This window comes from Poecile atricapillus, chromosome 8 (genome assembly GCF_030490865.1).
Source record: "Poecile atricapillus isolate bPoeAtr1 chromosome 8, bPoeAtr1.hap1, whole genome shotgun sequence".
NCBI lineage: Eukaryota > Metazoa > Chordata > Aves > Passeriformes > Paridae > Poecile > Poecile atricapillus.
This window is the reverse complement of record NC_081256.1, coordinates 11,412,948-11,428,451: the sequence shown is the minus strand read 5'-3', so window position 1 is coordinate 11,428,451 and position 15,504 is coordinate 11,412,948. Positions and strand designations below refer to the sequence as shown.

At 39.2% G+C, this 15,504-nt stretch overlaps 1 protein-coding gene across 1 annotated transcript in view; it reads left to right on the top strand.

Moving 5' to 3' along the window:
• COL4A4 (collagen type IV alpha 4 chain) overlaps nucleotides 1-15,504 on the top strand; it is a 63,149-nt gene that overhangs the window by 32,295 nt on the left and 15,350 nt on the right. The window contains exons 19-37 of the mRNA XM_058844493.1: nucleotides 100-204; nucleotides 772-936; nucleotides 1,481-1,573; nucleotides 1,925-2,088; nucleotides 3,986-4,058; nucleotides 5,337-5,443; nucleotides 5,800-5,983; nucleotides 6,529-6,597; nucleotides 7,605-7,709; nucleotides 8,128-8,346; nucleotides 8,930-9,091; nucleotides 9,729-9,899; nucleotides 11,071-11,214; nucleotides 11,595-11,702; nucleotides 11,962-12,140; nucleotides 13,228-13,291; nucleotides 13,799-13,873; nucleotides 14,012-14,119; nucleotides 14,417-14,524. Coding sequence (XP_058700476.1) covers nucleotides 100-204; nucleotides 772-936; nucleotides 1,481-1,573; nucleotides 1,925-2,088; nucleotides 3,986-4,058; nucleotides 5,337-5,443; nucleotides 5,800-5,983; nucleotides 6,529-6,597; nucleotides 7,605-7,709; nucleotides 8,128-8,346; nucleotides 8,930-9,091; nucleotides 9,729-9,899; nucleotides 11,071-11,214; nucleotides 11,595-11,702; nucleotides 11,962-12,140; nucleotides 13,228-13,291; nucleotides 13,799-13,873; nucleotides 14,012-14,119; nucleotides 14,417-14,524 — 2,403 coding nt within the window. The remainder of the gene's footprint in view (nucleotides 1-99; nucleotides 205-771; nucleotides 937-1,480; nucleotides 1,574-1,924; nucleotides 2,089-3,985; nucleotides 4,059-5,336; nucleotides 5,444-5,799; nucleotides 5,984-6,528; nucleotides 6,598-7,604; nucleotides 7,710-8,127; nucleotides 8,347-8,929; nucleotides 9,092-9,728; nucleotides 9,900-11,070; nucleotides 11,215-11,594; nucleotides 11,703-11,961; nucleotides 12,141-13,227; nucleotides 13,292-13,798; nucleotides 13,874-14,011; nucleotides 14,120-14,416; nucleotides 14,525-15,504) is intronic.

The window sequence follows — 15,504 nt, the reverse complement described above, 5'->3', positions numbered from 1 at the left end:
TGTAGTTTCCAAATTATAATTTTGGTTGCAGCTTAATTTAGATTTAAGCTGTCTATTCTGTCGGGTGTTCAACTCTCATGTTTCTGTAATTCTCTGCAGGCCCACGAGGAGATCCTGGGTTTCCGGGTCCTGTTGGTGAAATGGGGTCAGTTGGACCAATTGGTCCTTCAGGCCTTGTAGGAAGACCAGGATACGATGGAACGAGTAAGAGAAGTAGAGGAGAAGTGTGAACTATACATCAGAAGGAAAGAAAACAGCTGAAAAAAACCTGTTCTTTATTCTAGCTTGATGCAAGTTACCAACTGTAAAGACTGTTCAGTAAAAATATTAATTCAGCACTTAATAGCCAGAAAAAAGAAACAAAATGATCCAAGCAGTTCATTAGGAATGACTAGAAAATGAAGAGAAGACCAAAGAGAATACTACCATGGTAAATTCATAGTATAACTGTCTCTGGAGTGCTGTGCTTAAAATTTCTGCGCTCCATCTCAAAAAGATATGAAGGGACGTGCTGGGGATTTGGTCTGTATAAGGAGCTGGAGTAACTGGGGTGTCTGCAAAAGAGATAATGAAGGGAAGGAGGAAAAGAAGCATTTGAAGATCTACAGCAGGAACCTCTTTTCTTGTGGATCCTGAAAAACCTAAGGATTTGGATTCAGGCATTAGTTATATAGAAGCTGTTTTTCAGGACAGTCCTGGATGGTCTGGAGTTCCCTCCTTGATATCTCACATTAATGCTGTTTGAGCTGTTTCCCTTTCTTTTTTTTTCAGGTCTTCCTGGCCTGCCAGGAGTAAGTGGGGAACCAGGACCTCAAGGTTTTCAGGGGGACCCTGGTTTGCCTGGAACAGGTGAATTAATCCCAGGAAGACCAGGATTTCCTGGGCCACCAGGCCTACCAGGGCAACCAGGAAGACAAGGCTTACCTGGACTACCCAGTAGGTTCAATTTATATAACAAAAACAGACTTCTGCAGATTAATAGATCCATTGCTTTTGTTGGTGCTACAAATGCAGAGAAGTGAGAAGTGTATTTTGACAGCTATTTCAAAGTTTACATGGGATGCTGTGAAAAGATTGTTTTCCTATTAGCTTTTGATCAGTGAGATTTCAAGATTTTCATAGTTTTCTGGGCGATTTAAACCCACAAAATAACATACATATTAAAATTCTGTTAAGAATATACTACCTGAAGTTAAAAATACTGAGGAAGAAACCCAAATCTGCATCCTTTAGAAAAGAAAAAAGTAAAGTTTTAAGTAGAAAAAAATAGCAGTGGCAATGAGAAGCAATGTGTCAACATCAACTCTAGCCATATTGTCTGTTGCAGTATAATCTATAAGCAGCAACTTGTAAAGCATTTAATAAGATCTCTAACTTTTCTTGTGAGAATAACAAGAGAATGGAGAGGAGGAAACATGACCTAAGCTGTTGAAATAGTAAACCTGATTTATACTGGCTGAAAAATTTGTTTTTTTCAAAGGTGTAATCTGTACTGACAGAGGGATCCCTGGAGAACCTGGAGCAAAAGGTCAGATAGGCCTTCCAGGAAGAAAAGGTGCAAAAGGAGAGAAGGGTAAGTTGGTCTGGATAAAAACAATTTGAGTACAACACCTTTGCCAGGAGTGTCAAATATAAATATGCAAGAAGTTCATGGTAACTTGAAGGATGAGGCCCATCAATGTACAGAGTTACATGGTCTGTTGGCATTGGGGCATCTGACTCAGCAGAGTCCTTTTAGTGCAGAGTTACTCAGCACTGTAAGATAATACACTGTAATAAGGGAGACTGATAATCCTCTCCAGGTGAGATAACATGAGATAAAATGATCTGTGTACTACTCACACAGAAAAGAAAAAGGACAGCATTATTTTTTTGTGTATTAATTTTGCAACTGTTTCAATGTAATTTTGACATTTTCATGTAGGAAGTCAAGGCCTCTGCTCATGCAGTGCTGGTCCTCCTGGTCCCCGTGGCGTGCAAGGACCTCCAGGTACTCAAGGAAGGAAAGGACAAATGGGATACCCTGGAAGACATGGAGAAAAGGGTGACCCAGGCTTATCTGGTGCAGTGGGACCACCAGGGCTCCCTGTGAGTATCATGAGCTTCAGTAAACAACATCAAGTTACCTCTCAACTCAGGAGGCATTTAAACAGAATGGTGGAGAAAGTGCCCCAGAAAACTATCTGGAACTTTTATCTACTTTAGTTTATTACAGTCTAGTGAAACAAGCTTTTGCTTTTGGGAGCAGACTTACTTTTTTTAATGTGCTTCATATAGTTTATCTTAGTCCCCAGAGTGAGCAATAATTCAAAACACCACTTAATCTAACTGCTTTAGGAATACAGTATATGGTCATTTATTGGGCTTGCTGTGATTTTGACCTACTTCTTCCGGTCTAACATATGGAATGTACATCTAGAATGCTGCATGCCAAAATGATGCCAAATAGAAGCATTTTTTAATATACTTTCTTGTGTGAAAAAGGGTTTTCTTTGAAAATTTAGGTAGATATGCCCTGCTTTATAACTGTTGAATTATGGTTGGGTATTTAGGTGGTTCTGAGGGGTGTGTTTAGAGGGGGTTTTGTGCCTTTTTTGTTGTTCTTGGTTGGTTTTTATATTTTTGTGATTTGGGTTTGTTTTAATAGTGGGTGGAACTGTTTTTTCACATAAGGAATTGCTTAAAAGTTTCCAGAAAATGTTATTTCAAAAGAAAAAAAACCCAAACAAATCCATTGTGAGTCTGAGAGAAGGAGGTAGAAAGGCTCTCATTCAAGTTCCAATAGTTTCCTTAGAAGGTTTACATTTTCTCCTTTTTTTTTCTTAAAACCCTATTACCTGGGTGGTGTATGTAAGATTCTGATGTTTTTATTACTTCTGAGAGTATGTTCTAGCTCTTGTGGCTCTGAAGTAAGGCTTGAAGCCTTGTCCTGAGCTTTGCTGTTCTTAGGTTACTTGAATTGAGAAACAAGGACAAAGTAATCACTTTGGAAGGAAATAATTCACTTCAGTACAGAAGTGCTTTGGTCTGATAGATAATTTTTCTGCTCTTTTTTCTTCCCAAATATTTAATTATCTTTTCAGACACTAATAATTGATCACTGCCTACTTGAAGATCTAGATGTTGTACCAAATAGTCACTTCTAGTTTCAGATACACATTTTTCAGAAATCTGCTGCCTCATTTAAAATTGTCAATCACATTATAAACTCCTTTTGCTCCACCTATTTTTAAGGGAAAGATTTTGAGTAACAGAGGAAGCTGCCTAAATAATATCCCACTTTTTGTACCTTAGTGGCCTTTTACTTCCATGTAAATTTCATGTGGTTAAATGTACTGATCTACTTGTACTGTTGCAAGATCAGACCTTGACCAATGGTGAAATGAAAAGTGCACCCTACTTGGACAGCTGAAAGCAAAAATCAGCATAAAAATATAGAAAACTATTTATTTTCCCTTCTAAACCTGTCAAAACATATATTAATCTAAGAATATGATGTACCTAACTAGATGAAATTTTTTATTGGTGGCTTTGTGGGTTTTCATTCAGAAAGAAAAGCATCGCTTACTTCCTGCTGTGTTCCCTTCTGGGAGGACAGCCTCATCCAGTAGTCACCACCCTCCAGAGATTCCCTACCTCAGTGAATTATGGGTTGACATCTGCAGTGGGAAGAGTTCAGAATCATTTGTCTCTTGATATTCTTACGTTTGCAGTCCCACATCTGTGCAGCCATGGGCCCAGTGCTTCTGGCATTACAATTTCTTTCAGTGTATCTGTGAATGTGGCAGAGTCAGCCTGAAAAGGCCATGTGCCATTCACACTCCTCTTTTTGACCATCAAAAGAGAAAAGTGCATCCTTTTGGTTACTTTAATTGGTCTTTTTAAGGGAAACCATGCAAGAGATAGATATCTAATTTTCCTTTCAATTCCCACTTCAATTCCTTGCTGGAGGTAACTGGCAACTCTTTTCTTTGTCAATGATAAGGGGACTCCTGGTTCTGCTGGACAACATGGGGAAAAAGGAGAGAGGGGTGATCCAGGAAGAGTTAGAATAAAAGGTAAATACACATTTTACCATTAACCTTTTTTTTTTTCCTGTATCATGTCTAGGCAGTAGTGTGAGAAAAATATTAATTTACTCTTTATTAAATCCATTAGCTCAGTCAGTTACTGGAACCTAGAGGGCATATATATCCAAACTGCTCTCTTGGTGCCATCTCTTCTTGCTAAACACAAGATCAACAAAGTGTTTTGTGTTTTTTTTCTCTATAGTTAAGCCATAAAACAGTTTTAACAGCATGTTATTAATGCCAACAAATGACTTTTCATGTCATGCAATTGACAATTGGGGTCTTCCAGAGGTCTGTACAGCAAAGACTAAGCATACTGTGAAATACTGTGAAAGCATAAAGAAATACTATTGTACAGAAGCCACCTTCTGAAGTGTCATATACCAATAACATAGCTACTATCTCAAATTAGGCCTCCAACATCCTTCTTGGGAAAACATCAGACTCAATGACTATTCGGATTCCTCTGTTTCTAAAAATTACTCTTGACCAGGCATTGAAGAGAAACAATAGGCCACCAGTTGCACAACTGGAATTCTTGTAATTAAATAGATCAAAACCTCTCCACAGTTATGGTTATGATTTGCAAAAGCAAAAGAAACAGAGAACAATAAATTACAGCAATCTGATGGCAAAGCTTTCTTAGAAAAGCTAAAAAGTTATTCACAGAAGATTGTGCTTCTTATTGTTTATAAAATGTTAGCTTAGCTTTGGATGCCTGTGGGTTTTTTACAGATGTTGGAGCAGGGGAAAACATTTGCTTTTGTTTGCAAAGGATTTCTTGACACAGCAGAATGAATCTTTGTGTTAGAATAGTTTTACTGTCCTTGATGCAAAAGTTACTTTTTCATAAATATTGGTGCAAGAGAAATCCCCAGGGCAGGGGAAATAAAAGCCTTTGGGGAATATTGATGCAAATATTCTGCATCATATGGTACTGCTATATCCTGACTTCACTAAAATCAAGAGTAAATCTATGACCTGTTTCAGTAGTAAATATTTTAACTCTATGTGTAGGATAGACAAAAGCCACATTCCTGTGGTGCTGTGAACATGTCCTTTACAGAGAGACCAAGTTGTTCCGTTGTTCCATCAGGTATCCAACTACAAACTGCCTTCCTAAACCTAAAATGCCTCATTAAGGAATATGAATTCAAGGACGGGGAATTATCATGAAGATAGAATACCTAGCATTTCCTTCAGCAGAAATACCTCCTCCCCCTAAAATTACTGCAAATATTATTTTTTCCCAAAAAATACTTTAAGGATTAAAAGGTGAAAGAGGACCTGCTGGGCTTCCAGGATTTCCAGGCCAAAGAGGTCTTGATGGCAGAGATGGGGAATTAGGATTACCAGGGGAAAAAGGAGCTGAGGTATGTTGGACTTCCCCAGACTTTTTCCATTTCAATTAACATATTATCTTATGAAAGGTTATGGAAGTTTTTATCCATTAAAAAATTAGCTTCTTGTAAGTGTTACTGTTTATTTTGGCATTCCTGAATATAATCTCTCCATATACTGTGTGCCAATATTAAGGGGTCAGGAAACAAAAAATACACAAACCCCTTTGTTCCTATTGCCTTTGAATATTTAAAAATACTAATGTCATCCATGCAGTCTTTCTATTGTGAAAGTGTTTCTCCAGATAATTCTCTAACATGCTTTTTCATAATCAGAGAGAGGAGAGAAATTATCTCTTGTTACTTCTTACCAAGAATTTATATTTCAGGGTGATTCTGGAGTAGCAATTCCGGGTGAGAAAGGATTCCCTGGGCTCCCAGGACCTCCTGGGGTAAAAGGCCGGATGGGATTGCCTGGTCTGGGGCTTCCTGGGCCTCCAGGAGCCAGAGGTAGCCCTGGAGACTTTGGTGATATGGGTGATGTTGGGCCACCTGGTCCAAAAGGCCAGAAAGGTAATTTTGAATGCTTAAGTTAAGAATGAAATAGCAAAATATGTTTGGATGTTTGGTGGCATCCATTATGGTTTAATATGTATATCTATGTGTATACATATAATTCTATTCATTTACGGTTAAAATAATACTAATTTATAGGAAAACATGATTTATAATTAAAGCTTGGCTAGGTTTTTGTTTATAAAAATGTTTAGCAAAAAAAAATCTACATTAGCTATAGATAGAACTGAAATGAAAATATTTTGTTCTTGCAGTAGAGAGTATTGTAAGACAGATTGCCATGACAATTAAGAAAAAGGTTGTCTTTAAAAAATAAAACTGTATTACAGCAATTTGAAATATTACCAATGTTCTGTAAGTATCAAAAAATACATATTTTAAGATTCCCCATCAAAACTTCAGTAATATGGAAATAAAAATGTGCATAAACAGCCACTTCACATTTGCACATGTGGTTGGGTAGTTCCCCAGATATACTACAGTAAGTGTTCAGACTCCAGCTAATTTAAAATCAAATAAGTTTCTTCCCCCTCTCGCTTCAGGTGAAACTGTCTGCATTACGTCACCATATCCTGGAAATCCAGGTCCCCCAGGTTTTAAAGGTGTTCAAGGTATGTTTGTGCGTAGAAAAATTTTTGATTTCTACTGAAATGGAGTTTTAAGTTTCTAATTAAAGAAAAGAACTATCCTAAAAATCTACACTCTTCTAGTTTTTTAACTAATTTTGTTTCAAAATGTAGAACTGGAAACACACAGGAATGTACTCTATTAGAATCAAGGGTCAGACAGCTGCAGTTTGCACCATCAGAAGGTGTGCAGGCAGCCTCCATGGAAATAATTAAATCAAGATAGCTTCAGATTCTGTCCTGCCTCAATGAAAATGCATGAGATTGTAAAATATGGCTGGAGTTGGATAAGTCCTAGAGTATGCACATCAGGAGAAAGAGATGTGCAAGGCAAAGATATGCTGCAAGTCTTTAATTTCTAAAACTGTATTGCTCATGGCAACTTGCAATTGAGCTCTAAAATCTCAATACTTATCACCATTACTTCCACTTATTCAACTTAAATTCAAAGAACTCACCCAGGAACTGGCAAAATGTTGCTTGTGATCACCTCCAAGATATTTTAAATATCCCAGCAAATTCAGAGGAAATGGAGATAGTGGATTTTCAAGCTGGTATTACACAGCTCCTTGACATCAGTGTTGTGGATGGGAGCAAAAATTTTTACAGACATGAAAGAACAGGGATGAGTGTACTAAGCTCATCCATTCCAGAAGCAGGACACAGCACAGGAGAGTATAAGAACTTGAGCTGACACCTGTCATTCACTAGGTTAATACTGTTCATGTCCTGTAACATTAAAATGTTGTAGGAAATATTTTTTTCCTAGTTGACACTGATGATTTGAAGTCTGCTGTTAATGGAATAGGGGACATGTTAATTTAGAAAAACAGCATTTGTTTGTGACTTGGGCAGTGGATCTTGCCCAAAGCAAATTAAATCAGCTTGTTTTCAAGGTATATGAATTTGTATGGGATAAAGATAAAATCCTTAGATTACACATTTTAGTGTTCTGACAGCTTTTTTTTTTTGTATTTCCTTTTTATTTCCAGGACAAAAGGGTTTGAAAGGACTCCCTGGGCATCCTGGACCAAATGGCTTTGATGGGCAAAAAGGCCATCGAGGAAGGCCAGGAGCAGGAATCCCTGGGCCAGAAGGTGAATTGTGCTTTTCCTGATCTGGGAGAGCTGCTGGTCACATTGTAATGCATACATGCAGGGAAAGGTAGGGTAGGGTAAAGTAGAATTGAATTGAAATGAATAATTCAGTGTCCAGAGAGCAAAGGCATTGAGCTGGACAAAGTGACAGTAGTCAAGACAGATGCTGCCCCAAAGAAAACCCCTGTCACTTCCCACAGGAATTACCTCCTTCAGTCTTCATGTATCATTAACTATAAATAAGAAACATGAAATTTAATTTATTATGTTATTTTTCTTTGAAAGATGACAACTTCAATCTGGCTGAATTTGGACTACAATGTTCCACAGTTTGGGAGGTGGGGGGTGTAGCCAAAACAAAAAGCCCTGAACACCTCCTGAATTAAGCTTTATTTGAATTTTAAAATCATATTGACAGGCTTTAGAGGCACAGCTGGTGATCCTGGTGATGAAGGTGAAAGAGGAGCTACAATTGATGGCAAAAATGGCCTTCCAGGTCCACCTGGCACAGATGGTCAGAAAGGTCTCCCAGGTGACACCACATATGGCCCTCCAGGAATCCCAGGCAACAGGGGACTGCCAGGACCCCCTGGTGCTCAGGGAGCAAGGGGCAATCCAGGCATTCCTGGACTTCAAGGTATGGGCCAGTTTCTATGAAACACTTCTACATGTTCAAAGGATAAAATCTGAGCAAAAGTGCTCCTGGTTCAGAGAAAGCTTCCTCTCACTCAGATCCGTAATGGTGACTGTGGACTGTACTCCCTGTTTTTACATTTACATTTTGCTGTTCGCTGCAGTGATGTCTCCAGAGCACCACGTCCTTCCCACCCCACTGTGGATATTGCTGTTTCCTTTTACAGGTGTTCCTTTTGCCTGGCCTTAAGCAGATACACCCATCCTTCAGTGCAGGGAACACCTCTAGAACTGAGCCAGTGCTGTGCACCTCGTGCAGGCCAGTGAGCTACCCCCATTCTGCTCCTACACATCAGAAACTCTCTTCTGTACCTATATATGAGGGTGGAATTTGTATTTGTTCCTTAAAGAAAGAAGTTCTCCACAACAGACAATTCTAAACTGCAGAAGATCATCGCTTTTCACAAACAATGTAAAAACTACAGGATAAATAATATGCTATAGTAACTGAACATGTACATTTCAAAATTAAAACTAGGAATTCTGAGGGACAGTGAGTAATGGAACTAACATTGTTTTTCTTCCAGGACAACCTGGCACCCCAGGATTTCCAGGTGTCAAAGGTTTTAGAGGCCCAGAAGGTGATATAGGAGCACCAGGCTGTCCAGGCTTCCCTGGTTCACCCTGTGTCCCAGGCTTACCAGGACCACCTGGACTCAGAGGTGTCATGGGCCTGCCAGGACCTCAAGGTACACAACAGCCAGCTGGTTGCCTCACAGCTCTAAGCTTTGCACATATTTTCTGCCAGATTTAATCACATGGTTTTTGTGGCTGGCATGACAGAGGTTTCCATGGGGGCTACTCATTTCTGGGGGTATACACTGTGTTCTGGACACTTTTTTAAACTCAATGAATGTAGACTGTGCATCTCAGGTGTATCCCAACTTCCCTCTCAAGCTGTTCCTTAACTGGCCAAACCACTGTGGGTTCACTATAAGTAATAAACAAAGATCTTATCTGTTATCCTGAGTAACTTAACTGAGCTCATGTCATTACTGTGGTGCTTTTATCTTCCTTACTCTTCAATGGAAGTGTTATTTAGGGAGAGCTGGAAGACACATCTATCAAAAGTATTTACAAATCAGTAGGGATTTTTCACAGTGCTCTTCTATTGTCTGTCACTAAAGAAATACAAGTAAACAAACATTCCAATTGAAAAATACAGGCAGGGCCAGGACTCCAACATAGTGATAAAAGGTTGCAACTTATTTTGCCATGTTTGATGATCTTCAAATTGATACCAAATCTATCACTTTCTGCTTTTTATATACAATTTTTTAACTTATGCCTGCATTTACATACATAGATTAAAGCTTTCTTTCTCAGGCTTGCCGGGCTTTAAAGGTCAGAGGGGAGACAGGGGCCTGGCTGGGCCACCTGGAATCAAAGGTCTCAAAGGCTCTCTGGGCTCACGAGGTCTCCCAGGTCCTCCAGGCACACGAGGTCCCCCAGGACTTCCAGGCAATAACGGACCCATTGGCTTCCCAGGAGAAACAGGTATGTTAAATATCCTGCAGACCACCTCACCTGTAAGTTCTCTTGTAGAGGTAGCCCTTTCTACTTCTGTCAAGGTTAAGAAGTACTTTGCACCCACCTCCCTTTCCAGCTTCAAGAATAAGACTGCAGCAGGGTAGAGTCAATAACCATAGAACTATCCATTGTTCTTTCTCTTATGATAAAAACAAAGGGATGAATATAGTTCGATGCATCTTGGTGCATCCTGGTACTTTAGTCATTTTACAACAGTGACATATTTCTATATATTATTTCCTGACTATTTGTTATAGGTTGTAATATGCTATAATAAAAGGAATATGTTTAGGGTAAACAGAATCCCTTGGGTGGCAGTCCTGAGGAGCAAATGAGTCCAGGAAGGCTGAACATTCTTCAAGAAAGAAATTTTTAAGGCGTGGTAACAAGCCATCCCATGCGCTGAAAGATGAGCCAGCGAGGAAGAGGAGCAGCTGGGCTGAACAGAGTTTTAGCTGAACTCAGGAAAAAAGGGAGAGTGTATCAAGTTTGGAAGAAGGGACAGGCAATTCAGGAGGACGGTGGTGTCTTTGATTTTCTCCCCCCATAACCCTAAGGGCTCAAAGTGCAACCAGAACTCGATCTGGCTACTGCTGTAAAAGACAATACGAATGCTTCTATAAATACTTTAGCAGCAAAAGGAGGAGTAAGGAGAATCTCCATGTTTTAGTGGATGGGAGGGAGGAAACATAGTGACAAAGGATGAGGAAAAGGCTGAGGCCTTCTTTGCCTCAGTCATTAATGGCAAGCCCAGCTGTTCTATGGGTACCAGCCTCCTGAGCTGGAGGGCAGGGACAGGGAGCAGAATGAAGTCCCCATAATCCAGCAGCCACATGCAAAGTCTGGTGGTGTGTTAGGGATAACTGCTTTAGGAGTTTTAGGAGTAAGGGTAGCCTAAATCTCCAGGGACTGACTTGCAGGTACAGGGAGGCAATTTGCTTCAGTGGAATCTGGGTTCTAGATCCTTCAAGAGAAGTTTGACCTTGGCGTGAAGCCATGCTCCAACTATTGGTTCTCTAATTCTACTGATTTCTTAATAAGTCCTTCTAAACATCCTGCTTTTGCTTTATAATATTCCTTAGAATATGACATCAACAGTATAAGCAGACTTAACATGTAAATCATTTTATATTACCAGGAAGCAAAGGCATTCAAGGACCCCAGGGATTCCCAGGACTTCCAGGAGTACAAGGCCCAATGGGAATCCTTGGTGTAAAAGGTGAAGAAGGAAAAATGGGTCTACCTGGGCCTAGTGGAGAATGTGGAGATATGGGAATAAAAGGTTTGTAAAAATACACTTCACTCTGTAGTTATATTGCTGGTATGTTTAGATTTGTTACTACTGTGTTAAAAATATGTTTAATTTTTATAGGAAAGAGAATAATCATCTGCGAGGTGCAGTCACAGGCAGTTCAGGATTGCTGTCTTTCATAATTTCACAATCTTTCCTAATTCTTCTGATTTAACATCACTGGGTTATGACTGGATTAACAAAAAAGCAAGGAAAGGATTGCAAATTCTGTCAGCAGTAAGCCTGCTGAAAAAACTGAGAACCACATTAGTATTTGAAGTCTTTCTCTATTAGGAAAGTCACCACTCAAACTGATTTTCAGGACACATGACTCATGAGAATATATTTACATTCCATATGTTACTTCCAAGGTGAAAGGGGGCCACCAGGAGACAGCGGCTGTGTTAACCTCCGTCTTGAGAAAGGACAAATGGGGGACCCAGGGTTTCCTGGTGAGCATGGATTGAGAGGTGAAAGAGGTAAGTTCATAAAATAAAGCCCTACATACACACATATTCCTCTGGCATAAATCACTGGTGGTTTTCACAGTGTGGACTCAGAGCTGCAGTAACATCCAGCCAGCATGCCATGTTTACAGATTCCTAAACTGGCTGCACAGTTTCTTTGAATCATCAGTAAGGCAATACACCACGAGTGAAAGCATTGCTATATTGAAAATCAGTGTCAAACACTGGCTTGACTTGATTGGTCATTATCTTGTTCTTCAATCAACTTCAGGTGAAAAAGGTAATACTGGTTTCAGAGGAACACGAGGATTTCCAGGGAAGAACGGTGTTCCAGGACTGCCAGGTGACCAAGGAGACACTGGAGTGATGGGGTTTCCAGGACCACGGGGTTTGCCTGGACCAAAGGGCCTTCAAGGAATTACAGGTTTTCAAGGAGAACCAGGTGACCAGGTAAACAGAGTGGTAGTGAAGTGTCCTGGATTTTGCAGTTATCTCCTGCCTCTAAGAAATATGATGAGGGGTGCTTGTACTGTACTCCTCATTAGACTCATTACTCACCATGTCTCTGAGAAGAGACAGCCAGTGTAGTAGGAACTGTAAATTCCCTAATGAAACACCTCAGTGCCTTGGTTACATTTTAGCAGGAACTGTGGTGGGAGTTAGGAAAGGACCTCTCTGTTCTGATGTAGTGCTTTGCCATATAGTTGAAGCCCAGGCTCCACTACACTAAAAAGGGGGGCAAAAACCAGATGCACAGTCAAGTCTTTAACATTATTCTTAAGAGAAGATTGACAAACCAATTATCACACAGATCATAATATAGCAGCAGCGCAATTATGCAGTTAATATGTAGCTGTTTCTTCATATCCTGCTGTGTGAAGTGACCAAGGCAATAGGCAAGACAAAACAAATCATCTCTGCCCCAAGCAGAACCCAGGCAAACAGTGTTGCTCAAGAACAAATACACAAAATGACACAAACATTACATGCAAGGTATAATTCTTACTTCTTTTATGCTGGACAGATTACATGAAGGAAAAAGCACAGTTACCTTCTTGGTAAAGGGACATACTTTTGCTTGGTTTGTTTAATTTAATTAGTTTCTTTGCTGAACATGCTGGTCATTATTCAAAAGGAAAACCAGGGAAATCTACATTTTTTATTGTGACATCACAATATTTCTGGTTAATGTTTATAGTAAATTTTGGGTAACATACAATAATATTTGGATAATATATGGATACATATTTTATGGTACTTTTTAATTCAAATTATTCAGGCCATCTGTGGGGAAATTAAGCTGTTTGAACCAAAAATGAGAATAAGCTATAAAAGCATAAATTCAAAATTATTAGCAAGTCTAACCTACAGTTTCTTATTGGTAGCCAGTGTTAGACATTTAACAAAGACAAGATGGTTTTTTTTAAGCTTAAGATACAGTTTTGCTAAGAGAACCAAATGCTGCTGCAGATCATTCCTGCTACATGTATCTTATGTCAAACTTTTTTTTTTTTTAAAAAAAAAAAAAAAAAATCAGGGTGATATTGGCTTACCAGGAAACCCAGGATATCCAGGACTGACTGGCCCCAAAGGATATAAAGGTAATGAGTTTAAATAGACATGCTCTGAAAAGAGCAGTATTGTTAGGATATATGTGGGATAGATGGTGAGGACTCATTAGAAAATTATTTTCACTTCTGTCCTTTTTCCCATAAAACATGAACATAATTAGAAACAAGTCTCACTTACCTGAAGGCAAAAGTTGCATTTCAGTATATTTTTTACCAGCTTCTTCCTTTAAAAGTAAGTATTGTTAATTCAGAAGATAAATTCCTGCAAGATTTCATAGAACTTAAAAATTCCATCAAAACCATGAACAAATCCTTATGGATATGGAAAACTTGTCAAATCAAATAAGAGACCATGCAATCAAAGTGAATTGTCATAATTTGCATGTGCCAAAGTAATTTTCATTTTGTGTTCTCCTAGCCCATTCTGTAGCTGTTTTTATCTATTAATGACTCTCCTGATCTTAAAAAAGTGTCCAGCTTTGGTTTTGTGGATGGAAAGGTTGCTTGTGTAAAATGGAAGTCATTGTACCTCAACAGGCAAGAGAGGTGACCCAACTCCTCTGCTTGGCACACACGGTCAGAAAGGGCCTCCGGGAGATCCAGGATTGCCAGGTACCTCTGTCTGATTGAAGACAAAATTAGACTTAAAATTTTATTATCTCTAAGTTTTGTTAGCAGAGGGAGCCCTGCTCCCTGTGCATTTTGAGCCATTCTGTAGCAATAGCTGTTTGTATTTTTTTTTTCTTTAAGGACTCCGTGGATTTCCAGGGGAGAAAGGTTTACCAGGTATCCAAGGACAGCCTGGAAGACCAGGATCCAAGGGTGACCCTGGATATCCAGGGCTACCTGGATTACCAGGTAATTAAAAAATAATGCAATGGAATAGCTCAAAAGAGATATGGAACAGGAGAAGGCAGTTGAGGCATCTCTGTGAGGAGGCTGGAGAAATCAGAGAGCATATGATAAGAGGTGGCAGGCATTGGAAGTTATTTCTGTACTATAGCAGCAATTGTCTGCTCAGTCTCGGAGAGCAAGACCCATCAACTCTTCCTAGATCCCCAAACACCTTCAGGTACTCTTGTTAACATTATTGCTGCACAGCGTGGGAAAAAATCAACAGTTTAATAGACTTGCATATTCATCTTTCACTCTCAGGAGCTACAGGTCCTCAAGGATTGCCAGGAGAACCTGGAGAAAAAGGGAAACCTGGAATTTTGGGACCTCCAGGATTGCAAGGGTTGCCTGGATTCCAAGGCAGAAAAGGTGAACAGAATATACAGTGTCATTCTAGTGATAATGTGACAGTACCAGACATAAATACTCTTTCAGTAGTGAAAATGGAAAAGGCCTGTGACTGATTGGAAGTCTGGGGTCTCTTAAACTGCTAGAAGACTTAAGCCAGTTCTCATTAACTCTGAGAAGTAACATAAATGCTACTTTGGAAAACTGGACTACAATCTAAAACGAGTAAGGAAGAAGGTAGAAACAGAGTCTGGCTTAGCTGATGTAACCAACAGCAGAACTGTAGGAAAGAAAAAGGAGTTTGCAGTAACTAGCTGTTTCACTTCAGTTATGCTGTGTTCTACGTTTTCACCATGGAGTGCCACTGTTACTCTATAAACCCAGCAGACTGCTATGACAGCTTTGTTTTTCAAATTTGTTTTAACAAATTGTGATAACTTGAGTTGCATTTTATTGTTGGTTTTCTTGATGCTTGTCTGATTTTGGAGTATTTAACATAGAAGTGTTTCCTCCAAATCCTGATTTACACTTCTTGCAATGATTGTTGTGTTTAGATTGAATGTTAGTTCATCTATACAATTGTTTTTGTTGGAGAACATTATTAACTTTTACTATGCTTAGAATTGTAGAAATTGTAAGTTATTAATACTCCATGAAGAAAGTTATCAACTCTTTATCCTGTAATAATAATATATCACTATATTATTATAGTGTGCCTCATAACCAGTTCCCAAACAGGAAGAAAATTAGTGACCCATATCCAGAAACCACAGTAAAGTAACACTTGGGGCTAGAAAAAATGGTTAGAGAGGACAATAGGTCCACTTTTTCAAATTCTGCTTAAGGACAAATTGAGAAGGTTTCTTACAAATGACTGAAAATTCAAATGAAAAATGGAAACAATTTATGATTGCTTGCAGTAAATAAGCAGTGCTGATTTAAACTGTCATGACAGACTCCCTGCCAGTACATAATGTGCAAGAGAACATTTCAGTGTTGCA